The 24,597-nt window shown below is 42.2% G+C and overlaps 4 protein-coding genes across 5 annotated transcripts; all 4 read right to left on the reverse strand.

Annotated features, from left to right (window-relative positions):
* Positions 1-1,281: 1,281 nt before the first annotated feature.
* On the reverse strand, positions 1,282-5,395 carry polr1f (RNA polymerase I subunit F). Its single transcript, XM_071920185.2, has 4 exons — positions 5,090-5,395; positions 3,460-3,601; positions 2,686-2,894; positions 1,282-1,948 (listed from the first exon to the last, which is right to left on the reverse strand). The coding sequence occupies exons 1-4, from the start codon at positions 5,389-5,391 to the stop codon at positions 1,441-1,443; spliced, it is 1,161 nt and encodes a 386-aa protein (XP_071776286.1). The 5' UTR covers positions 5,392-5,395; the 3' UTR covers positions 1,282-1,440.
* A 2,240-nt stretch (positions 5,396-7,635) lies between these two features.
* Positions 7,636-16,092, reverse strand: tmem196 (transmembrane protein 196). 2 transcript variants are annotated; one of them, XM_078290451.1, is made up of 6 exons: positions 15,632-16,092; positions 12,234-12,290; positions 10,372-10,419; positions 9,460-9,595; positions 8,859-8,977; positions 7,636-8,471 (listed from the first exon to the last, which is right to left on the reverse strand). In XM_078290451.1, the coding sequence occupies exons 1-6, from the start codon at positions 15,794-15,796 to the stop codon at positions 8,400-8,402; spliced, it is 597 nt and encodes a 198-aa protein (XP_078146577.1). In that variant the 5' UTR covers positions 15,797-16,092; the 3' UTR covers positions 7,636-8,399. The 2 variants fall into 2 exon arrangements, with proteins under 2 accessions (XP_078146577.1, XP_071776294.1); XM_071920193.2 differs by lacking the exon at positions 10,372-10,419.
* A 2,736-nt stretch (positions 16,093-18,828) lies between these two features.
* LOC139927869 (4-galactosyl-N-acetylglucosaminide 3-alpha-L-fucosyltransferase 9-like) lies at positions 18,829-19,890 on the reverse strand. Its single transcript, XM_071920161.2, has one exon. The coding sequence runs from the start codon at positions 19,888-19,890 to the stop codon at positions 18,829-18,831; it is 1,062 nt and encodes a 353-aa protein (XP_071776262.1).
* Positions 19,891-23,188: 3,298 nt separating this feature from the next.
* Positions 23,189-24,268, reverse strand: LOC139927896 (4-galactosyl-N-acetylglucosaminide 3-alpha-L-fucosyltransferase 9-like). Its single transcript, XM_071920199.1, has one exon. The coding sequence runs from the start codon at positions 24,266-24,268 to the stop codon at positions 23,189-23,191; it is 1,080 nt and encodes a 359-aa protein (XP_071776300.1).
* Between the last annotated feature and the right edge of the window lie 329 nt (positions 24,269-24,597).

Raw genomic sequence — 24,597 nt, forward strand, 5'->3', positions numbered from 1 at the left:
AATTGAGAAGGCCTAGATGTGAGAAATAGATGAGAGAGTATGAGATGAGCCAAGATGAGCAGACCTATTTGCAGGTCCTTATCTGTCTTCTTCTTCCAGGCAGCTCCCGATAAGCTCTCCCACTCTTAACACCTCACAACTAATTAGAATCCCCACTGGCAGCGAGGGGGATTTGTGTGTGTGTGTGTGAGGAGGTGGGGGTAAAGAAAACACACTGCTCTTTAGGCTGTCTCTCAGCACTTTATCACCTCACACCGACTCGTCAGCATAAAGAGTTTGGTATGAGGAGACAATTTGCCATGAAAAACAGTGTAATTTGTAGTATTAATAATAATCTGATACATTTTAAGGTCACATTTTCCTCCAAATCCAAAGCAATTGTTGTAGATTTCCAATGTTAAGATTTTAGAGGTTGTTTTGTCCCCAACTGAAGTGAGGTGGGTCAATCGTAGGCTAAAGTTTCCTCCCAATGTGATCAGAAATCTGAGTCATTTCAAATGGCTATGAATAAAAGCGGAAGCACTAGTGTAGAGATTTCAAAATATAGAGCTCTTTAATAGGAATGAGAAATTTACAATTTCATTTCCGTTTTCTGTTGGCTCTCAGTCAGTGACACACAAAACACTTTCCTGTGCCAACCATTCTTGCTACACTAAAGGAAGCAAAGAGGAACAACACAAATAATTCATGACAGCACACAATTTGTCATTGTGCACGATGCATTTCTAGGTTGTCGTCTGAGTATTGGGCCGTGCGTCAGAGAGTTTGACAACACCCCCCCCTCCCTTGCAGCTACCAACAAGGTAATCCCATCACAGACTGTGTGGAAGAATATAAGGCAGGTGCAAGGGAATACGTTTCTAAAATGGAGTATGGCCATCTCTCTTATCTAGCCTTCTTCCCAGTAAAATCAAACTGGAGAGAATGTACCTAAACAATAGGTACAACAGGGTTTTATCATCACAATTTCTTTTGTTAATCATTTGTCTTCATAATTCAAAAACAAAAACCTGACTCAATACTCTCATGGCCATGGTAAACTGAGATGGTTTCACTCTTGCCCTGGTGTGTCCCAGTATGGACTTTGGAAACAGTTTTGCGCCCCCTTTAGGCAATTTAAGGGAAATGCAAACAAAATGGCATTACTTGTGATGCTGATTCGATCTGTGAAGTTTGCTTCTTTCCTCTCATAGTCTCTTTTTTCCCAGAAGGCAGTGGATGGGATTGTACATAGGCTCCCTCCTGGGATTGTACATAGGCTCCCACCAGTTGTTTTACCCAACACGGGACAGACATTTGGCTTGTTAAAAATTGTGTGTAATCAATAAGGCACGTCGATGTATTCCTCATCAACAACCATCACCATTATTGTTGCTGTCAGCATCACCCCAATTATTATATACAGTTGTCTTGGTTTCCAGATAGAGTACGACCAGTCTTTCAGGCAGACAGCAGAACGTCACTTTTCCGCTTCTTCTTGGATTTTGGCGTTTCAGGATCACTGTTCAAACCAGACGTGACATCACTGACTGTCTCATGCCTCCTCTTCTTGCTCGGCTTGTCGCTAAGGTAACCGCTGGAGTCGCTGCCGTGGACCTCCATGGACGAAAGCTCGACCTCCTCCGCCTCTTCTTTCAGACGCTTCTCTTTTTTCTTTTTCTTCTTCTTTTTCTCACCGGCTTCTTCGCCGTTTGCGTCGTCTGTTGTTCCGTTCAGGTCCAGTGTTGCGTTGCCGTCCTGCTGGCTGGGGGGCGTGACTGTAAGCTCCTCTTCCCTCTCCTCCTCTTTGAGTTGGTCTTTCTTCTTCTTCTTCTTCTTCTTTTTCTTGGGGGTGTTGTCGGGAGACTCCTGGACTGGTTCTGGGGTCTCTTCTGTGTCTGGCGGCTGCAGCTGGTCTGCAGGGATGCTGGCCTCTGAGCTCTCACCCATGGCCAGCAGCTCCTGCACCCTGAGACACCCAAACACAGAACACACCCATGAAGTAAAATGTAAAACAGTACAAATGTACAGTCACATCTAGAAAGTTTCCATTGCAAAATAATATAAAGCCATTTTGGTCAAAAACATATTTTTTTGTAAATATTATTCTTTAGCATTTCAAAAATACAGTTGATTGCATACACAAAATTGTTATATTGGAAGAAAGTAATGATAGAATTCCAATTTGAAATTTAACATTAATTGTGGACTGTAACTGTTCATTTAGCAGTGGGATAATCTCTCCTGATAAGGAAAAATAAAAAACTGTCAACAAAACATGGTCAGACTCATGAAACTGTTTCTACAAAACTATGTAACAAAGAAAGTCGGGTGCCTATTGGATAAACCTCAATCTGCATTTGAAGAATTCTATTCCAAAATGCCATATGCATCATCTGAAGGTCAGCATTCAATATAATAAAAAAAACCCAACTAGAATCCAGTTTTATCAATTTGTCAACCAAGGACTTAAGTTACCTAGTGTCCTTCAAAATCCACCATAACTTGTCTGTGCCATCAATGACTTTAACAGTGTAGGTGATGCCACTTTTTTTGAATGGTGGATATTTGTTTGCAGGCTCTTGTAAACTCTTCATCTGGACTCCTCACCCACAGAACCAAACATTCAAGAGATACTGTATGCTGTGATTGTAGTGATCGTGCGCATACAAGAGTTCCCCTCCACCACCACCACCACACACTCACCTGGTCCTGTCCAGCCGCCCTCTGATCAGCAGCACTCCCACTGTGTCCGCATCAAGCGTAGACACCTCAAACTCCAGCTCTGCTCCTATCCTCGGCCCCGCATCCCGCCAGGTATCCACAGACACCAGGTTGGGCTTGGGAATGCTGGCGTTGAAGCAGCCGTGCACCAGGCAGCCCACGTGGCTCACTCCTAGTTTATTCACCTTACCCTGGGTACAGAAATGAAATGAGATGGGAATAAAATGACATACATGAGTGCAGGCGGACTTAAGGTGGAGAGAGAGAATGTGTGTCTTTATCAGGTTAACTGTCTTGTTTTAGGTTTTTTTTTTGTGGTTTATGTGGGGTTGGTATTTTCTTCTACTGCTGGCAGCCTGGCACCAACAGTTTCTACTGCTTCAGGCTGCATACTCGGTTGTTTTCTGATGAAAAAACACTCAATTTTTCTTGCCCAGAATGCACTGGAAAGAATGCCATAGTCATAGGATTGCATAAATCAACTGCGGTGGCCCTCAGGGGACAGCAGTCATATTAGCGTGTGAATATTTGATAACTCAATGAATAACGTGAACAGGGTGAAATGGGAAAAAAAAGAAAAAGGGTACCCCTAGTCACTTTTACATTCACAGGCATTTTATGAATTTTCAGGGACATTTTTTCCTCAAACCCCTGTTGTACATCCAAACTCACTCTCTCTCTCTCTCTCTCTCTCTCTCACACACACACACTCTATAGCTGTCTCTAGCGTTAGTGATACATAGCACAGCATCTCACCAGTAGTTTCTGTCCTTGTGTGGGCTGAAAGACAACAAAGTTGGCCTCTATGTCCATGTGGATGTAGCCGTTATCGTCATAGATGTTTCCGTGCTGGCCCAGTATCCTGATATTGTCATAAGCTAGAGGTACGCCTTTCAGACTGTGAGAGAGGAACAGACAAGTTGAGTTTGTGGGAAGCCAAACAGCCAGCTGTCTATTAGCAGTAGGGGGGGAGCTAGCAGCAAAACACATCAGCACTGCAAATCTGGCAACAAGTGAGGATCGGTTTAACTTCACAAACAAGCTAATGTTGGATACAATTTAACGCTAATTACCCAAACGACCTTCTAAAGTTATTTTACATACATTAACATTAGCTAACGTCAACACGTCCGTAATCTGACAGCTAGCAGATAGCTATCCATTATCGGACACATCCCCATCTGACATGCGTTTTTTGGATTTTCCCCGCTATGTTTGACGACGACACACTACAAAAGTTAGTCCACAATATTTAAACAGGTTTACCAATGTACATGACGATATTTGTAACGATATAAACACACGTTTGGAGTACAGAGTCAATGTAGCTAAGTTAACTAGTGTAGCTAGTAGCTAGTTTAACGTTACCCAAATCAAACAGGTGCGTCCGCAGAAGCTAACGCTAGTTTAACGTTAACTAACGTTACCTTGTGTTTTAGCCCATGTCTCAGTCCGCTATGCTGTGGCCCACACCACTATCTAGTCAGCAAATAGTGGGGCTTGTCTGCAGGGACGCTGGAAGTAGGGGTGCTGAGGGGGCTGCAGCACCCCCTATTGGCGGGGGGCGGTAACTGCAAGGCTAAAAAGTTTACTAAACAAATCAATAAAAAAACTTTTATTTTTTAGGGTTAGGGTTGTTATTTAGCCTTTCTGAGGCTATTGCATGGTTAAATCAATGAATTTTATTTTATGAAAAAAACTGCCCCGTCACACTGTAAATTTCAGATGCTTTGTGTGTTCATTGTTTTAAACTTGGTGTGGTGGTGCTGCTGGATGATTAGTTATGTAGCTCGCTTCCCGTCTCTCAATTTCCTGTCTCACTGGTTACAGGGCGTATGAACTGATTATATCATTTAGTAAGTTATGTTATTTCTTGTTTCTGTCACAGATCTGGTAGTGCGACATGCTTCGAATGAGAGCAAGAGGACGTCTCTGTAGTGTGGAGTTGCGTTTTGGAGTGCGCTCTTCAATTAATTCAGTTATTATTAATGTTTTCGGTTGCTCTGTGTGTGTGTGTGTGTGTGTGTGTGTGTGTGTGTGTGTTCTGTGTGGCTCACTCAACAATAAATCGTCTTCTGATTAGGAATAAACCTGCATTCCGTGTGTGAACTGTCCATAGCTGAATATGGTAGGATGCTGCTTTGACATACAGCATGTTGGTGTTCAAGTTTGCTGTCTGTTGTAGTGTAAAATGTTCTAAAACTGGTGTAAAATGCTGCCCATTCAAATTATATAGACATTCTCTCAGCACCCCCAACTCTGACTGACTTCCAGCGTCCCTGCTTGTCTGTCTGTCCGAAAGTAACGTTAGATTGAAAGGCTGCGCTGGTAAAACTTTGTCCGATAATAAAAAAAGCTGTGTCCAGTGTCGTTAACGTTGACCTACCTCTCGGAGAATCTGAGCAGCTCTGCGTCCAGCTCCTCCTGTATGCCTGTCTTCTTCTTCTTCAGATACATCGGCGGCAGTGCGATGTGTCTCCTGTGCGTGTTCATGACCAGACACGAGTACGGCGCTGACAACAGCTTGGAGGCGGCCGCGAACGACGGGATAGAGCACGGGACCGCGCCCGGATCTCCGCCCGTTACCGCGGACAGTCCGGTTGGTTTGTCTTGGCCATTTGCAGCGGAGACCTCGCCTGACATTTTCACATGTTTTGGGTCGTCTTCTGCATGCTCGAGGTTCGCCATGCTGTTTCACAAGACCGGAAGACCGACGAGCCGTGACTTCCGCTTTGAGTAAGGGCTAAGAGTAAAAACAGTTTGTTTATGTCGCCCCCTTCTGGACGGAGGTGGTATGACAGCCGAGGAGGCGTTTGTTCCCAAAGTGTCCAGGGTCCTCCAGGGGTCCTTCAGGGTTCCTTCAGGATTCCAGGGATTCCCCAGCAAAAAGTGAATGTAGTTTCTCTATTTTTTCACTCACTTCAACTCTGAGAGGATGTATAAGGATGAATGTTTTGTTTGCAGGTTTCACACTCTCCACTGTTGCCTCCCCAGTATTGACAGTTATGTAGTAATAAACCCAACAATAATAAACATCTCATATGAGGTTCCTTAGGACAAAATCTTACCTAATGGAGGGCCCTAGCCTTATTTCCTACCTATTTAGGGGTCCTTAAAATGAACGACATTCAGAAGGTCCTGGTCTAAATAATATTTTGAGAACTTTTATGTAATTGTTTATAAGACCGATTACCTGGCTGTATCTACCAACAAGCCTTCACTGTATTTATTCACCAGTATAGCAGAAATCTGCCAAAACCAAGTGAATTATTTCCAAATTGTTGTTTTTCTGCAATCAATCTATCATGGTCTGTCGATACTCAAATATGAATGTGCAGTGTTTCATGTTTTTAATTGTGATTCATCCTAGAATAAATCCTGGGGAAGGATTGGTTATTGTGTGATTAGAGGTGGGATGAGACTGTTCTCGACACAATATAATTTCACTTGGCAATTAAGGATTTTAGGGTAAACTGTGAGGGGGAAATGATGCATTACTTTTCCAAGATGCCCTTTGTTAAATTGCAAGTGGTGCATTTAATACCATGACAGCAAGAATTCTGTAAAGCTGTTTATCCAATAAGAGACATTCATTGATTCTGTATCCTATTCTTGCCTGCAATGGCACATTAAGATCATTAGGGTGACCTGGGGTGTCAATTAGTTTGACTAGCCGGCGCTGAGCCCACACAGACATGCCCAAGCACATGCACACACACACACACACACACACACATAGACACACATGCATAGACAAATACAAACACACACACACACATACACACATAGGCACACACAAACTCATCATTACACACAAACTAATCTAGTGTTACTGTTTTCTGACAGAGCAGCACCACAGGAGGTCACATAGCCTGATTCAGCATTTCACACACACACACACACACACACACACATGCAGGGCAGGTCCTGATGCTCTCTGGGGCGCCATGGCTCGTGCCTGTCCGTCGTCACGGTGATAAATAATGACGTGGCTCCTTAGTCAGCGAGAGCTCCCAGTGGATTCTGCTGCCGTGGGCCCCAGTCAACACACACACACACACACACACACACACACACACAGTGTGTGGTGCTGTCTGAAGTAAGCAAACAGCGTAATGAGCTATTGAACAGCATTGATGTTGTCAGTGCAATTGTATATCTTTATAAGAGGTCACAGCTATGTGGCAGGGTGTGTGTGTGTGTGTGTGTGTGTGTCTGTGTGTATCTGTCTGTATCTGTGTGTGCATGCATGTGAATGTATATGGTCTCGGTTAAGTTTCTAGTTTAAGAATGAATCTATATAAATAAAGATTTACTTACTCACTTACTTTAGTGTGTGTGTGTGTGTGTGTGTGTGTGTGTGTGTGTGTGAGCCAAAGACATTAATGTTTTATGTTGAGGTACAATAGGAGTGCAGTAACTCCCTAAATCACTCCCTGTATTGATAATGTTGACAGTGTGGTGTGCAGGTTGTCAACCTGTGATATTCTTTGTACATGGATTTATAGATTAAGTACATGCATTTATTGGGGAATAAACATTGAGTATATTAATCAAAATGCTTAGAAACGAATAGCAGCTAAATAATTGTTTCATTCAGACACACACACACACACACACACACACACACACACACACACACACAGAGACACAGACACACATATCCACACACACTCATTCAAGTTCTAAGTGAAGCCATTAATCTCGTTCTGTGAGACGAAAGCATGCTTGATTTGTCCACTTCTGGGGGATAAGTGTGTGTGTGTGTGCGTGTGTGTGTGTGTGTGTCGTTGCTTGTGTGCTGAGCAGTTACCCTACCCTCTCACACGTAAGGGTTGAATATCAGATGGGAAAACCAAAACTCATCTCAAAGAACGCCTGGACCACAGCACAAATAGCTCGCATTTGTCCTTTTATTTATTTCACTTTTATAAGAAGCGTATATAAAAATATGTTTGATTTATAGGTAACGCCTAGTTTCCTGATATACAAGCATGGATATACGTTGCACATCGTTGTATTTTCATGTCAAAGCATTCCATTATCAGACTACACATACAGTTTACTGTAGGCTATCTCAAAATCTCAAAATCTGCATTCCATAAACCCATTACCAGAGAGGGAGAGAGAGGGAGAGCGAGGGAGAGAGAGAGAGAGAGAGAGATACAGAGGATGGGGACACAGAGACTGAAATAGCAGTAGCTTTTCAAAACAAGTGAATCAGCTGCATGCTCGGTTTGTGCCCATCACTTTGAGGCATCTGATTGGATAAAATCTATCCTTCCTGCTCATTAGTGTAAAGGTCAGATGATGTCAGGCAGATGTCTGTCACCTGAATTATCACCCAACAGCGGCCCCTGGTCCGGCGGGTGTGTGCCGTCCATAAGTTTGAACTGAACAGAGGGGGCTTGAATCCATGCTTGCATAATGTGTGTCCAACAATGCAGAAGCACAAAATGCCTCCCTCTTGCCGTGAAAATGTCTCTTACCCCAGTGACAGACAAAGGGGTTTCCGGGTGAGAGACCTAGGTTCATTCCCTCCAGTCAGGAAGATACACCACGGGATATGTAGAATGAAGTACATGCTGTATTTGTCTGTTGACAGCAAAGTATCCATGAACTGTCTCTGTGTCAGTGTGTTCAAGCTGTCTTGAACGCACCCCATTTGATGATGCTGTGTGGACACTGGTCCTCTGTCAGGGGGATGCAGGGGTGTGTCCGTTGTAGGAAATCTGGGGAATGCCGTTACTGGAGTTGTCCAGGACCTCCTGTTGGACACACACACACACACACACACACACAAACACACAGAGTCTTAACATACACCGTCCACACATTCACCTTTGAGTCTTCAAGTTTCCTTACATATTCAGTTTTCTATATTTGAAGGGTTTCATTCCAAAATGCCCTATATCCGTTTTGGGAAAATGTTGCTACCTGAAATTTGTCTGGCAATATTTGAAAAACATGAATGATTTTGTACTAAACCATAATGTGCGTAACTTTCATGCCAGTAGTCAATATGGGAGATGGTTATAATGGGTATAGTTATTTTTAAAGGGCGGATATCTCACTTTGGAATGAAACTCTTCATATTGGCGTGTTTGCCGACAAGCCGACCAATGAGAGGCATTGTTGCTGCCGTGTGCTCCTACCTTCTCGGCCATCTCGTGGGAGTGGTGCAGCGAGTGCTCCCTCTCCAAGAACATCCTCTGCTGCTCGGAGCTGGCCAGGCGACAGGTCAGCCATGTGGACAGGGTGCAGGAGGAGATCCCTGCACAAGGAGGGAGAGGGAAATCAGTTAGAGAAATTATTAAATAATTGCTTTTTTTGAAGAGAGAGTTGGCAGTCCACTCATCTTTAGTACTTTATGCTTTATTCAGACAGTGGGAAAGTGGCAAGGGAGACAAATTAGGGGAGACTCAGGAGAAAAAACTGGTATCTGACGTGACAGAGGTGGAGCTGAAGCCAATGTGATGTAACATCTTGTCTTACCTTGTCCCGTCATATTATGTGATGTGATGTGATGTGATGTGATGTGATTTTATGTTACGTTACGTTACGTTACGTTACGTTACGTTACGTTACGTTACGTTACGTTACGTTACGTTACATTACATTATGTTACCTTGCATTACCTTACGTTACATTATGTTTTACCAATATGATAGAGTTTCTAAGGGTATCACAGGTTTCTAAAGCAGGCATCTATGACAATAAGGAGCAATGCAGTAAGTAAGACATAAAGTTTGGTACCCAAACAGGCAACAGTCATGGCGGCCAGATGGACAGAGTGCATGGAGTCTGGCCGTTTGTTCAGTGCACGAACAAACTGGAAGTTGAGGATCCCACCAATCAGACCACAGATACAGCACGCTGAAAAGAGGATCATCTGGGAAAGAGGGGGAGAGAGAGAGAAGAGAGAGAGAGAGAGAGAGAGAGAGAGAGAGAGAGAGAGAGAGAGTGGTTTATGTTACTGCAAACTCTACGATAGAAATGCCTTTTACAAAACTGTAAACAAGCTTTGACAAAATGTGATGAGATGAGAGATATACAAACAACTATTGAGTTTCCTTCTCAGTCATTCGCTGTTTCGGACCGCGGCTGTAGTGATGAGTAATGTGTATTAGTCCAAATAAATCTCATTTCCTATTACAGAACTGGATCGCTCTCCAAGCACACTATTTCATCCAGAGATATTGCACAGCTAGTAAATATACTTGCTTCACTCCCTGTGTGTATATGTGTGTGTGTGTGTGTGTGTGTGTGTGTGTGTGTGTGTGTGTGTGTGTGTGATAGTGTGTTTGTGCACACAGTTGGTGAGAGGTTACTTTCAAAATGTAATCCATTACAGATTACTTGCATAAAACTGTAATCAGAAATGTTATTCACTGGAATACTCAAACCGAGTGGGATAATCTAACTATTTTTTCAAAAGTATCTGTAATCCGATCGCAGTTCCATTACTTTGCAATCAGATGAATGAAATCCCGTTGCATGTATTCTATCACTCCCCAAATCAGTGTGTGTGTGTGTGTGTATGTGTGTGTATATGTGTGCCATGCATGCTTGTGTCTAGAGTGCAGGTTCTCTTTCATTGCTCCCAGTACGGATGCCTTTAGTGCCTTTAACCGCATGGAAAAGGGCATCTCCGATTTCAGTCATTACCCGGTGAAGTGTGGAAAACGGCTGGCAGGAGTCCGGAGCCAAACCGGCCTAATGCAATCATCACCCCGCATGTAGACAGTAGGGATGGAAAGAGGTGAGAAGAGCGAGAGCCGGGTATCGAAATGAGTGGGAGGAGGAGATTGAACAGCTAGAGAGATGGATGAGAGCGATGAAAAGGGTAAGACATGAAGAGAGCCGGAGAGAGAGCTGGAGACGGGGACAATGGGCGTGGATGGATGGGGCGAGAGAGAGAGAGAGAGAGAGAGAGAGGTGGAGAGAAAGGTTGAGGGATGTCTCTGTTACAGCAGATCGTGCTGACATTGATCCATCATTAGCACGCTCCCCGGGGGAGAGAGACAGACAGCAAGAGAGAGAGAGAGAGACAGAGAGAGAGAAAGACGATGGCTCGGAGACAGTGAGAGGCTGTGAGGCGATCGCTGAGCAAAAAAGAGACGGAGGGCGGACAGAGGGAACAGAGAAACGACAGAAAGGGGAGAGGAGAGGTGACTGCTTGTCTCCTCCAGTTTCCTCAGACGTCTCTTTCAGAACACACTGTATGCACCTGCTCAGAGGACAGCAGACACACACACACACCTTTGGGTGTTGCAGAGAGTGTAAACTTCCATGAGTATACTTACTTTACTCATGGAGTTATACAGATTTTGTGTTGTTGTTAACATTCGTGATACAGAGCCTTTTTGCAGACTTCAGAGTGTATACGTATGATATAGACCTTGTGATATACATTAGTGTGTGTATATAACTGGTGTGAGCGAGATGCAATGTTTGATGCTGATGGGTGACAGCACATACAAAGTGAAAGGGGTTTGTATTTGTATTTCGATGGCTTTTGCATCACATGAGTGTTTGGGATGCGAGATAAAACATGTTTCAAAGGAAAAAACATACAGCATGATTGTTTATTTTGATTGCTTCAGTGGTGAAAGTAGGGACTTTGTTTTGTATCAATTCTGAAAAAAGTCAATTTTGTTAATTAAGATGGGGTTTCAATTGTCTTGTGAATGCCATTCATTTAAGAGGAACAAACTGCTGCTTTCATAAACATCACAGCCACGCAGACTCTCTCTCCCCGTTTGCCCCGCCTCAGCCAGCACAGCAGCATAGGAGCTTTCAACTTCAGCATCCTGAGTCTCACCGATCATCTCGTAAAATTTCTGTCTGAACCTCTTTGAGTGCTTTTGTTTCCAATTGCCTCTGCCCCAGTCAGTTGTTTCCACTGGGAGGCTTATGTGTGAAATGGCTGAAAATAGAGCTTTGGCGTCCTGGAGTCTACAACACAGGTTGATAACATGAGTTCAGTTTATGATGGACGAACGATAACGCAGCTCTGGAAACTCGCCAATCTATTCTTGATGGTCTTCCTTCATTGGAACAGTTTGGATTTTATGCCCACTAAACTGACCATTTACTAAATAATAATAATAATAAACTATTCTCTTAGTTGTACAGGTTATTGCCACTGAGAACAGACATTAAAACTAGATGTTCTCAGAAAAACAAGAGAAAGACAATAAGAGAGATAGAGAGGTACTGAACAAGAAGAGCAGCAGTGCCAACTATTCTCTCCATTAAAATAATTGTTTGTGATGGTGGCCATTTATAAAAAAGCATGAAATGCACAAATTGTCAAGCTGACTCCCCTACATGTCACATCACTGGAAAGCTCTGCCTGGCCTCTGCAACAGACAGCAGGAAGATACAGAGAGAGAGAGAGAGAGAGAGAGAGAGAGAGAGAGAGAGAGAGACCACAATCTAATGGACATTAAGAGAGGACAAAAAACAGATTGCTGAGACTCAGGGAGAAAGTAAGGATGAACACAGACCTTGTTGTGTGTACTTACGATAAGACCAGTCCTCTTTCTAGCACACAGCACTCCACACATCCCACAGAGCAGAAACTGGAAAGAGAAAGAAGGAAAAAATGATTAATCAACCAGTCCCATAAATTTTACTGATTGGATGTCATTTAGAAACAATAGGAAATTGAAACTGTTTTGATACTGGAAACACCTGTCCACACACACACACACCCTCCCCGTTCTTAAGAAGATGGATGAATGCATTCTTTAAGCTTGGTTATTCAGATGCTATTTTCACCCTCCTGTAAAAATAGAGTGTGTCATCCTGGGCTTTGAGTAGGAAGCCATATTGTCCTGGATGTCGACGATTCAAGCTGAATTGGAGCGCCTCAGTAGCACATTATGCTGGCAGTGCAGCCTACAAGTGGGACAACATGATGAGCCGTGTGCTGCAACGTTTCCCTTTTAATTGTTGGTTGCAGTGTGTGTGTGTGGGTTGGTGTGTATGTGTAAAGGGAGGGCGTGATGACCTGGGCTGTCTCTCATTTCCAATCCCAGTATCAATTTCAGTAGCTGTTGTAACTTTTGTAAAAGCACTAATTTGAATACTTCTATATCATGGTATACGGTGTAATTGTGCTCTATCTGACCTATAGTCGTTTGTTTCATGTGAGCAACAGTCATTCCATTACAGTTACTAGTTACCTCATCAATTCCAACTCAGTAATGTATTGTGATTGCTTTCAGATACTTTCAGATTACTATTTCTGTTATGTTGTGTTGTGTTTGCACACAAACACAAATTTTCTTCAGTGCCACATTTTATTTTAAGAACGTACTTTAAATGTATTCCCAGACATAATCCTCTAATTTGTATTTATAAGTATCTATACATATCTGTAATCAGAATACATTAATTTTATAGGCAACATAGGTACATGTACCCAACCCTGGCAATAATAAGGAAAGATGAGGGAAGTTTTCATTGTCCTTCTGTTTCTTTTTATAGCAGTAGGAGACAGTGATGGTGGGTGTTAGGTGGGGGTGGAGGGTGCTGCTGCTGAATGAATGTAGGGGACAAACTGGTAAACAGCACTGGAACAGAGTGTCCAGTGGTGGGGAGTGGACCTTATAATATAATGTCAGGTTTGCAGGCAGGCAGGGCAGCTGTGCGTCAGTGGGAGACGAATAATAGACTGGTCCTTCACTCCTCTGATAGGTAGACAGCAACTCTAGCCAAAATTGAAATTGACTAAATGAAGATATATTTTCTGATAGTATCTTTGATTTTGCCATATTTGTAACTAACAAGCTGACGTAGTTCCCTGTGTAAACAAACTGCTTCATGACCCTTGGACCAAGCCAAAGTCATGAAGATGTATTGTAAAATGCCAGAAATTAACGGTCATCACTTCCTCAGTTCTTGGAAAATGTACTTTTTGGCGGCGTAAAGTTTCAGCGGGACACTAAAGCTATGACCCACTGAAAAACTATATGTTTACCGCACTGTCGATACCAACAGTTGTTTTGTAGGAAGCAACACAGAACAGTAATTCAAATCCAGTTTGGACCGACATTCAATCTGATCTGAGGACAGTGGTGAGTCTTAGAAAGACACTCAGTTCCTGACAAGGCCTCTAAACCTGTCAGTGATCACAAGACGAGGATGGCAAGCAGCAGCTGACTCAGCACACAGCACTCAAAAGCTGTAAGTGTGAACACACACTGTTCAGCAACTTTACACACACAGTGTGGACGCACACACACACTCCACATGTACTTACACGTGCCTCCCCAACACACACACACACACACACACACACACACACACACACACAAATAAATCTATAATGAGGCATCATTTTTTGACTCTCTTTCTTTCTCTCTCTGTCTCATGCACACACACACACACACACACACACACACTTACACATACTGTACAGTCTTTTCAGATACTCTCAACTCTGCAAAAGACTGTTATGGATATATTTTTGTCCTCATGACTCATGTTGCCTGAATGCATTGACTGCAAAACCAAGTGAGCTCCAAGGCAATTTATATTCATCGTCGGTCAATGGATGACAGTGACTGCGTTTCCCCAGCCAGGCAGCGGACTCCAGTCATGCTCATACAGGACTCAGTTGTCTCCAGGTTATATATGGCCGCTACACACGTCAGAAACCTAACTTTTCACTGCGGAGGAGCGAAATCAAGGCAATGAGGCTGTCACCGGCGCATTAACTGGAGGAGACAGACGCAGAAGACGGAGAGGATGATTGTGCGTAAAAGCGTTGACCCTCCAAAGCGCTGAGCAACAAACCGAGCGTGAATTAGTGAAACCGATCCTTAGCTCAGGGTCAGAGGCATCTATAGGCCAACTGACTTTCTGCCTTTTCCTGGCAACTAATTGGCAAAACCAGGATGCAAACAGAATGAATTATGGGAAGAAGGTTATGTTGTGATACACCCTTCCCATAGCCTTATTTGGCCTCCATGCTGATCTTTACATCTTTCTTTGACGAGCACATAAAGTCTTTTCAACATACTCAAAATGTTGTAAGTCTTCAACTCAACCTGGACCGGCCGTTAACACTCAGAGAAACCCAGTGACGTAATAGTAAATATAAAGGAGGGTAATATGATCTCCATCTGGGATTTACATAAGGTAAACAACATCCACTATAAACAAAAATCAATTATATTTTCATAAGAGCATTAATTAATATCCATCTTCCTCAAACCTACAGTTTGAAACTATGCACTCTTAACAAAAAGGGTTTGATATAGTACCAGAAAAAGGTTCTTTAGACTTGAACCATAGCAGAACACCTGATGGTGCTATGAACTAGCCTTTTATAATACATGAAATGTCACATATTAGAACTTTTTAAGAACCACGCTGTTTTTTTTATTCTGATTTCAGAATCAGGTGGTTATTTAAGTCATTATTGTTATATATATAACCACTACCCAAACCAAAGGACCCTTGAAGAACTATCCTTTCTTTTCCTTCTCCTTTCCTTTTCTGTTCATTATAAGTAAAGAGAGAAGTGTATCACAACAAAACTTTCCACCCATAATCAGTGATGCAGTGATAAATAAAAAGGAGGATAAATTATGACAACCAGTCAGTTATCATCATAAGGCAAACAACCACCAACATAAACACAAATCAATTGTATTTTCAGAGACACATTAAATTATGCTTTTTCCTTTTGAAAGACCAGTAAGTTCATATGCTTACATCAGTTTGATACTACTGACTAAGATGCATACACTGAATTTCACATCATAAAGCCTTTAAAAGGTGGGTAAACTCTAAAAAAGTGTGTGTCCACTGAGTTAAGGAGGGTCTATACCCTCCACTACATCCCTGGAGATACTTATCCTATCTGGAAGCAAAGTATGGAGGGGGAAAACGAGTCGGTCCCGGGACGTACACAGAGTCCGCTCCAGACCGGGGAAGCGTCGCCCTGCTGCGGCTTGTGCTCGCCCCGGACCCAGCTGATGCCCACGGCTCCCAGGACGATGCTCGCCACGCCCAGGCCCACCTCCACCACCGACAGCAGCAGCAGGCTCCACAGGATCTTGCGGCTGGAGCACATCCTGCCCCGGGCATCGCTCCAGGAGGAGGAGGAGGCAGGAGGAGGGGGCAGGAGGCGGACAGAGGGCGAGAGGAGTCCGCTTCTCCGCGCTCCGAAGGCGGCGTGGCTCTACTCCTTCATACCCGGCTGGAGAAGAGGAGTTATCCGGAGGAGTAGATCCGAGAAGAGTGGGAAAAGGTTAGGGGGAAATGGAGGTGTTAGTTTAAAAAAACAAACATGTAAACTGGCGCGGAGGAAAGAAGACTGTCTGTAGTTGGATGTTATTTGTAAAGAGAGAGCGCTCCTCTGAAGTTCCTCCCTTTACAAGTGTGTGTGTGCCGCCTGGCGCTGTCCATGGTACTTAAACACCGCTGCGCGCATCACACACGCGCGCGTACACACAAAACACACGCACATGCACACGCACGTACACGCACACACCCATCTGCGACCCGACCCGCCCGCCCCCTTACTGCACAACAATGCTGCACCGGCCACGTGTTCAGGGATCTCTCTCTCTCTCTCTCTCTCTCTCTCTCTCAACGCACTTGGAAAAAGTGACACCTTTTCCCTTGAGTATTTTCTCATGACAATCTGCTTGTGCCCTCCTTCCCTTCCAGTAACCTACGCCACCACATACTGTCATCATTTCTTTTATTTTCTTGCTCTCTCTCTCTTTCTTTCTCTTCCCCAGTCTCACCTGAAGGAAGCCATGCTGTAATTACGTTAATGGAGGCTGATGCTGAACACCAAATTAGATGACGATCATCAACTGTAATCACTCTTTTATATTTCCTCATAAATATTCAAGACCCCTCAAAGGGTTCAAAAGCTACAGAGCTTATGAGTCATATTACTCTCATTCACAGCTGTGATGTCACCAGGTAAAACAGGTGGTGATTCAGAGGAAGCAGGCTGACTGCTGCCTCACACTGTAGCCTAAACCAGAGTTTTATTTGGGTTTATAGTTTTTTTTGGCTGCCATTCCTGGCAACCACAATTCTTTCCCTGTGTGGGTCTGCGTCGGCTGAATATATTGTTAAAAACACAATTCATCTTTGAAGTATCAAACATGGAAAAGAAAGTAGGACAAGCAAATTTTAAATATGACAGGAATCCAAATATCTCAGAACTACATGCTAAATATCAAGTTCATATGCTCTGCAATGCAATAGCAAATGAACAGTGTCGTAGCAAAATGACTTGCATGTCTGTTTGCAGGGAAACATGTCACAAAATATTCACTGATCAGAGTTTAAAAAAATACAAACACTCGCTTTCAAAAGTTATCTGATGAGTTTAATAATATTCAATTTTTATTATTTACACTCATGCCAGCAAAATAAGAGAGGAATCCACAAGACCATGAAGATGATTAATGGTGACAGTAGGCACATGGTTTGGTCTGACAAACAGGGTGCAAACTACAGGGGAGCCAGGGGGAGCTTGGCTCCCCTTAATAAGACATGAGCTCCCCTGAAAACATGATTTGTGAAATTTTGGGGGGTCTCTAAAATATTGACAATATGCTATTTTTGCCATGCATTTCTGTTTTTCTGTATCTTCATCATCATGGATCATGCGTAATATTATTGATGTATGATTCATGCATGAGGGTGATTCATCACTAATTCACTTTAATAAAGATACCGGCATGCATGCTATTCTTGCCATCACCATCGAAGCGTGGCGGCGCAATATCAAACACTCACTTTAACTCAAAGATCAGAAAAAAAACAACTTTTTAGGTAAGGGCTATTCCCAATTACAGTAACTGTATTATTCACTGTTAGCACTGTATTGTATGTGATGGGTGTTGATGAGGACTGGATCCCTTGTAGGCAGCCTGGCCTATTTTTGTTGGTATTTACAACGCTCATGCATGTGTGTGTTGTTATAGGCTGGTTTGTTGATACGTGACCCTCGCATTTAATGTCTTAATTGTACCGAGAAATTATTGTGCTCATCTGTATGTGATGGGTAACTTTAACCGTTGTTGATGAGGACTCGATCCCTTGTAGGCAGCCTGGCGTGCTCTGTTTTTGATTTAATGCTCATACATTTGTGTGTTTATAGGCTGTTTTGCTATTTGACCTATCCGTGTCTTATTTGTGCCGATAAACTAGAATATAATACATCACTCTGCAGAGTATACTGTGCCCTGCTTTAGTTGGCCGTATTGTATCATACTGTGATGTTTGGTTTTGATACCCGTGTGGAGGTTTGATGTGGTCATTAACTGATTATTATATATCAGATGTGCTGACATAAAGCAAGTAGGCCTACATGCTTGCAGCTATGAATGTTTCTTTGCAACAAGAGTCACAGTCAGTCCGCGTGCCTCAAAGGTAAAAAAAAGTGAGCTCCCCCGAAAGCCATGGAATAGTTTGCACACTGCTGACAAACACATGACTGTAGCTTCATTGTTTCAATCAATTAAATAATCTTTTACATCACTTTAGACCGAATTTACACTCAAGAAGACTTTTGCTTAAAGACAACAGATTTAAAACTTCAGTCATTTGAACTTAGGCAGCCGGTCTTTTTTGAATGCTGAACTTGACTTGTGCTGCTCTCTGTGATGTTGTAGATGTCAGGCAACTACATGTACTGTTCATTATTTCCCACATCATGTACCAGTATATAATAATCTGCATGGCCTTTGGTCCTACAGTTCAAAAGTTACAGGTCCAAGGTGTCATTGTGCCATCCAATGGTGGGGAGTGGTTACATTACATTACATTACATTACATTACATTACGTCATTTAGCAGACGCTTTTGTGCAAAGTGACTTACAATAAGTGCATTTTGTCAACAGTAGTCAGACTGTATACCACAGTTACAAAATATTGTTCTCTGATATAACCTCTAACCTCTCTAAACCTATAGTTTTTATAATCATCTCAGATGTAGTGATGGACAAATTATATTAGCCTCCTTCCATAGGTTTTTATAATCATCTTGGAGCTAGATAAGCCAAAGTACCACTTACAAAGATCGTTACTAATATAGGCTGATACTAAAGTTTTTGTATAATCATCTCAAAGACAGATCAGCCAAAGAACCACTTGTAGACATTAGGCATGACTCTGTACTCCTTGTTGCTGCCCACATGGGCGCAGGCCTGGCAGACTGCATGTGTGAACGCATGTTTCTCCCCAGTCAGGTGACGCCTGGCTGAATAATTATTCCGCCAATCAAAGTAGCGTATGTACGTCTCATTGTCCTTATCCAGCCTCAGGAGGAACTTAGCCAGTGTTTGGGCGTCAAGAAAGTCATTTACATGTATGAAGGAATCACCTGGGACGAAATCCTCATAGTTGTGTCTCGGCGGGCCCAAAACTATTGGCACAGTGCCAACTGCGAGAGGTCCATTGAGCTTTTCTGTAATGTAATCTTTGTGAATTGAATTCTCAAAGGAAAGGTAGAATTTGCAGCTGCTAATGGTGAGAAAATAGTCTTCATACTTGAAGAAACGAGCAGAAGAGTGGCTAAAGACATCCACCTTGATGTGTTTCACAAGTTGTCTGTAGTAGCTGTATCTTCTTCCTGATCCTTTCTGGGGGTCACTGTTACCCACAATCCAACAAAGCAGTCTTTCCTTCTTTGGTAGCACAAAATGTTCATCTGTGCGCTTCTTGACAGTCAATCTCCAGCGCACCTGGATGTCTGCATCCTTCCTGTAGCTCAGGGTTAAGTTGAAAAGGCCCTGAATGCCTGGTATTTTACGTGTGTGGGTTGGTGAGCCCATATTGAACCAGATCCACCTCTGAAATCCGGGTCTGGGTGAGGTGGGAAGGTTGGACAGGTCATCCTCGATCGCCCTGTGAAATATTAACACTGCCTGAGCTTTGGAGTACAAAGATCTATCATCTGTGAGGTGGCAGCTGTCAATGTTGAGGAGCTTCTTGCAGTCTCCAAAATCAAAGCGTTTGTTTTCAGGCCAGAACCACAGCAGCACAATAGGCTTGTTTGGCTGCTGTGTCGGGGGAGGATGGCATTTTGGAGACGGGGAAGACTTGTAGTACATTAAAAACAGGATCATGAATCCACCCAAGATGAGAAACACTGTGAAGATGACACGCAAAACACCAAAAGTAGGAGTGGAAAGCATGTTGGGCCTGCAAACAAAGAAGAAACCCGTATTATAATTTTTGGCAACACATTTCTTTATATTCTTAAACTAATGATTAGCATTATAATGTGGATTTTAGCTAGAGATATCTTTCAAATATTTATTTTACTTACTTTATTAAACTAACCATTGCAGTTGCGTACTGATTTACATGAGCAAAGTAGATATGGAAATCTGGTTAACCTCTATGTTTTCTTAGCTTTTAAAATGCACTGCAAAAGGGATTTCATTCTAAACCACAGGCTTTTTTTTTAAATGTACCTTTTGTGGTCAGTTTAATCAAATGTTTCTCTGATGCTAATATATTTGAATATAAATTTGCATAATCAAAGCAGATTAGCTGAAACTTTAATGATCCCTGTGGGGAAACTGGGTGAATATAGTAGGCAGATATAATAAAAACCGGATATTCGATGTCATGAGAAAAAGTTGTAATGAAAATCAAGAACTGCTCACCGGATCAGGAGGTTCTTACCAGTTGACTCCAGGGAAAGATGTTATTTACAGATTATTCACAATTTTCTCTGATGAAACAGATGCACCATTACATCCATTAAACTCTATAATTTCTCTATACATTCATGCTTTGTTGGGTCAACATGAAGACATCTACAATATCAGATAATGACACTGGTATAAACACATAAATTTAAAATCTACTGCACAGGCATAGAGACCCGATCCCTGTAGTGGAGGAGACAGCTGTAGGTGGGGCGTAGGTGTTTTTTTCTATGAGCCCAGCCAATAAGAAACACGGTCTAACAGGTTGCATTTGCATCACCAGTGTCGCTCTTCATCAGCTCCAAAAGAAGCCTTTCACCTCCACTGAGGTATTTGGAATAAAGGTGAATATTGAACAGAAGTATCTCTGTCTCCAGCCTTCTGATGGATAGACATGAGCTAATTTCGGAGGAGAAAACAAAGATATGTTGAAATATTCCAAAGCAGGATAAACCAAACAGGTCAAACTACAAGACTGATGAACAAGCAGGGAGTGGGAGAGACAGAAAGACAGAAGACTTTGGGTAAAAGAGTTCAGGGGAAACAAGGGTTTTGTCAGTATACACTGTGCATGTTTGCATTGGTGACACCTGCTCAGCAGACTGACACATTTCCACAAAGAACACTAAATGGATGGATTTTGCTTTGTTAACATTGTATTCACATGTGGACTTTATGGGTGAAATGTATGGGTGTTGAAATATGCGTTGAAAGACAGAAACAAAGAAACAAACAAAGACAAACACCTACTTCATATTTTACCTTCAATCACACATGAATTTAATCCTGCTGAACCCTTGCAACATCATACTGAACTTTCTTGGCATTTTCCCATTGATGCCCATATATATTATATTTTACAACACATTATCAATTGCTTGGCTTGGTCCCAAGGTCAATGTCAGCAATGTTTTTTTTATTTAACATGTTTAACCAGCACCTATGAGCAATTTTTTTTTAATGAGCAATAGACTTCAAGTATTTATTTATCCAGAGAAGGCTGATTAAGCACGCTTTTTAAATTGTTCAACAATGCCTGCTTTACACTGGCTGTTGGGAGCTGCTCAGCACAACCACAGTCCTCTTCTATTCACTGACAATGCGGTGGTTTGTTTTATTACAGTTTCTATTGAAATTGAAACACTGTAAATACTTCAGAGATAGTGTGATCTCTGTCCTCTACTGCATCTACTGTCCAGTTATTGAATCACCACACGCAGCTTCCCAGCTTCTCCCCATCATTTTTTACTTCCCTACATCATCTATTTTACAACCCATTACACCTACTACACTGAACAAAAATATAAACGCAACACTTTTGTTTTTGCTCCCATTTTTCATGAGTTGAAATAAAAGATCTAAGACTTTTTCTATGCACACAAAAGGCTTATTTCTCTCAAATTTTGTTCACAAATTTGTTTAAATCCGTGTTAGTGAGCACTTGCACTATGGATGCTTCTCATCCATAGTTCAGTGCCTAATAAATGTCTTTTTTCAGAGAGTGGCCTTTTATTGTGACCAGCCCAAGGCACACCTGTGCAATAATCATGCTGTTTAATCAGCATCTTGATATGCCACACCTGTCAGGTGGATGGATTATCTTGGCAAAGGAGAAGTGCTCACTAACACGGATTTAAACAAATTTGTGAACAAAATTTGAGACAAATAAGCCTTTTGTGTGCATAGAAAAAGTCTTAGATCTTTTATTTCAACTCATGAAAAATGGGAGCAAAAACAAAAGTGTTGCGTTTATATTTTTGTTCAGTATATATAAATCAGGGAAGAATTCCCCATGGAAAATCTATTGCTTTCCTTCCCATTGTGAAGAGTAAATGAAATAATTTCATTGAATTTCTTCCCCTTGCTTTAGATATCTAGAAAAATGTAATATATTGTTGTATTGTATTATAGTGTTTATATTATATTAGAGGACATATAAGGACTAAAATCAGGAGCAGCATCTCAAACACATTCATCACCAAGTACATTTAAATGTATCAGAAGTGCGTGTGTGTGTGTGTGTGTGTGTGTGTGTGTGTGTGTGTGATGCTTCTTGCAGTTACTTAAGTTAATGCCAAATAGTTTAACGTTTTTCATTTTTCAAATACACTTATAGTTTTAACATTAACATATTTGGATTGTAATAATATTTTAATGCTATATCTATATATCTTCACTTTTTATGAGTTTTGTGTTTGCAAATTTGGGTAAAAGCCAAACACATGGTATACATTTTCTTTTTATGTTTTTCTTTTTGTGTTTTTAGATCAAATTTCTGTGTTTATACGTAAACAAAGTGCTTGCCTAAAACATTAAAAAAACTAGAGAGAAGATGTTTATAACAAAAACAGTCATAGTCCACATTTTAATGTCAACTTCACTATATACAATCACATGGCCACAAACAGATCCCACAATCAAATATAGAACTGCATATCAAATAAAGTGTCATAGTATACTTCATGTCCAGGTTCATGTTGTTACTGTAATTCATTCAGTGAGTTGCATTAACACAATTAATCACAAATTATGAAAACATCAGAGCTGCCATTACCACAGCAGCAACATGACAGTACTTGCTGGTTAATTCAAATAAAAGCAACATGTTGCATATCACTGTTGTGTGAAAAACTTGCGACTTCAGTTTTGGTGATTTTCATGTTTTCACTTCAATTGAAGGATTACATGCAGCTCTATGGGTTGAGTAAAAACTACTGTCATTTCTGAATTATAAAAAAACGTCAGGACACAAATGACAGGACAGCCCGTCCCGTGTTCATGAAGAGTACCACTTGTAAAGGTCATGAACGATGTGGTAATTCTTGTCTCTTGCCATGTGGTCGCAGGCGAGACAGACGGGCTGGATGAACTCGTTGTTGATGGACAGGAGATGAGGCATGGCTTCGTAGAACTTCCTCCACCGGAAGTAACGCATGTACCCCTCATCGCTCTTGTCCAAGTTCAGCAGAAAGTCCGCCAGCGACTTTGGGTCAGGGAAATCATTTATGTGAATGAACGAATCGGCTGGAATGAACTGCTCGTAGTTTTCTCTCGGCGGGCCCAAAACGACAGGCACTGTCCCCGCCACAAGGGGCCCGTTCACCTTCTCTGTGATGTAGTCTCTGTGGACTGAGTTCTCAAACGAGAGGTAAAACTTACAGCTGGCAATGGTCGAGTAATAGTCTTCATATTTCAGACGGCTGCCTGTGAAAGCCATGCCGAAGAGGTGGATCTTAATGTGTTTGGCCAGTTCTTGGTAATATCTCACTCTCACAGCTGTCCCAGTCGCTGGGTCGTTGTTGCTGACAATCCAACATACCAGCTTGTCTTTCTTGGGCAGGACAAAGTCATCCTTCATCTCTGTTTTCTTGACTATCAGCTCGTTCCTCACGGTGATGTCAGCATCTCTTCGGTAGGTCAGCGTCAGGTTGAACAGGTTGTCCAGACCCGGTTTCTTTGCCGTGTTCGTCGGGGATTCCACGTTGTACCAAATCCACTTCTGAAAAGCCGGGCGCGGACCCGGCGGCATGTTTTGCAAATGCCAGTCAATATCTTTGTGAAAGAAAATGACTCCCTCTGCTTCGTGGTACAGGGATCTGTTATCTGTCAGCACGCAGCTATCGATGTTGTAGTAGGTAGAACAGACTTTGAAGTCGAACTTCACACCAAGGGGCCAGAACCACAGCAGGACTATGGGCTTTTCATCTGACAGGGCTGCATCGTCTTCCAAAACAGCTAATGAAGATGGGCAGCCAGGAGATGGCGGCTCAAAGTGAAGAAAATATGTAAGAATTGAGCATGCAAGCCCAAGAGCAGTTATCTTAGCTAAATGCAATGTTTTGTTGGAAGTTGTCATCTGTGGAGGCAAACAGAGAAGCTATTGTGATGATCAGCTTGCTACAACACATCATGAGTAGCAGTAAATCCTCTAAAAAACAGACAGGTACACTTTTACCATACACGTTTTATCATATAAAAAAATCATGCAAGTGTTCAGGTGAATGATGTAGTCAATATTCACATTCCTTAGAGGCATTTAGATCATCACCACTGAATAAAACATGTTGCGCTCACCTTTCCATAGAGTAAAGGGCTGGATGTCTGTTTCCAGGTATTGAACGGACCCACAGTGGCAGCTTTCTGAAACTTGAACACACGTGTGAATGCTAATGGGTGGAAGGGGCT

This window comes from Centroberyx gerrardi, chromosome 19 (assembly GCF_048128805.1).
Source record: "Centroberyx gerrardi isolate f3 chromosome 19, fCenGer3.hap1.cur.20231027, whole genome shotgun sequence".
Classification (NCBI taxonomy): Eukaryota; Metazoa; Chordata; class Actinopteri; order Beryciformes; family Berycidae; genus Centroberyx; species Centroberyx gerrardi.

What these genes read in the sequence shown, in the direction of transcription:
- LOC139927896 (XM_071920199.1), bottom strand. Translation starts at nt 24,268, where the DNA reads ATGACAACTTCCAACAAAACATTGCATTTAGCTAAGATAACTGCTCTT.
- LOC139927869 (XM_071920161.2), bottom strand. Translation starts at nt 19,890, where the DNA reads ATGCTTTCCACTCCTACTTTTGGTGTTTTGCGTGTCATCTTCACAGTG.
- polr1f (XM_071920185.2), bottom strand. Translation starts at nt 5,391, where the DNA reads ATGGCGAACCTCGAGCATGCAGAAGACGACCCAAAACATGTGAAAATG. An exon ending in CTGCTCAGATTCTCCGAGAG is followed by an intron (nt 3,602 to 5,089) that starts GTAGGTCAACGT and finishes CCTCTCTCACAG; the next exon opens with TCTGAAAGGCGTACCTCTAG. An exon ending in GGGCGGCTGGACAGGACCAG is followed by an intron (nt 1,949 to 2,685) that starts GTGAGTGTGTGG and finishes TGGGTGTCTCAG; the next exon opens with GGTGCAGGAGCTGCTGGCCA.
- tmem196 (XM_078290451.1), bottom strand. Translation starts at nt 15,796, where the DNA reads ATGTGCTCCAGCCGCAAGATCCTGTGGAGCCTGCTGCTGCTGTCGGTG. An exon ending in CGTTTTCCACACTTCACCGG is followed by an intron (nt 9,596 to 10,371) that starts GTAATGACTGAA and finishes CCTCTTTCCCAG; the next exon opens with ATGATCCTCTTTTCAGCGTG. An exon ending in CATGACTGTTGCCTGTTTGG is followed by an intron (nt 8,978 to 9,459) that starts GTACCAAACTTT and finishes CTCCTTGTGCAG; the next exon opens with GGATCTCCTCCTGCACCCTG.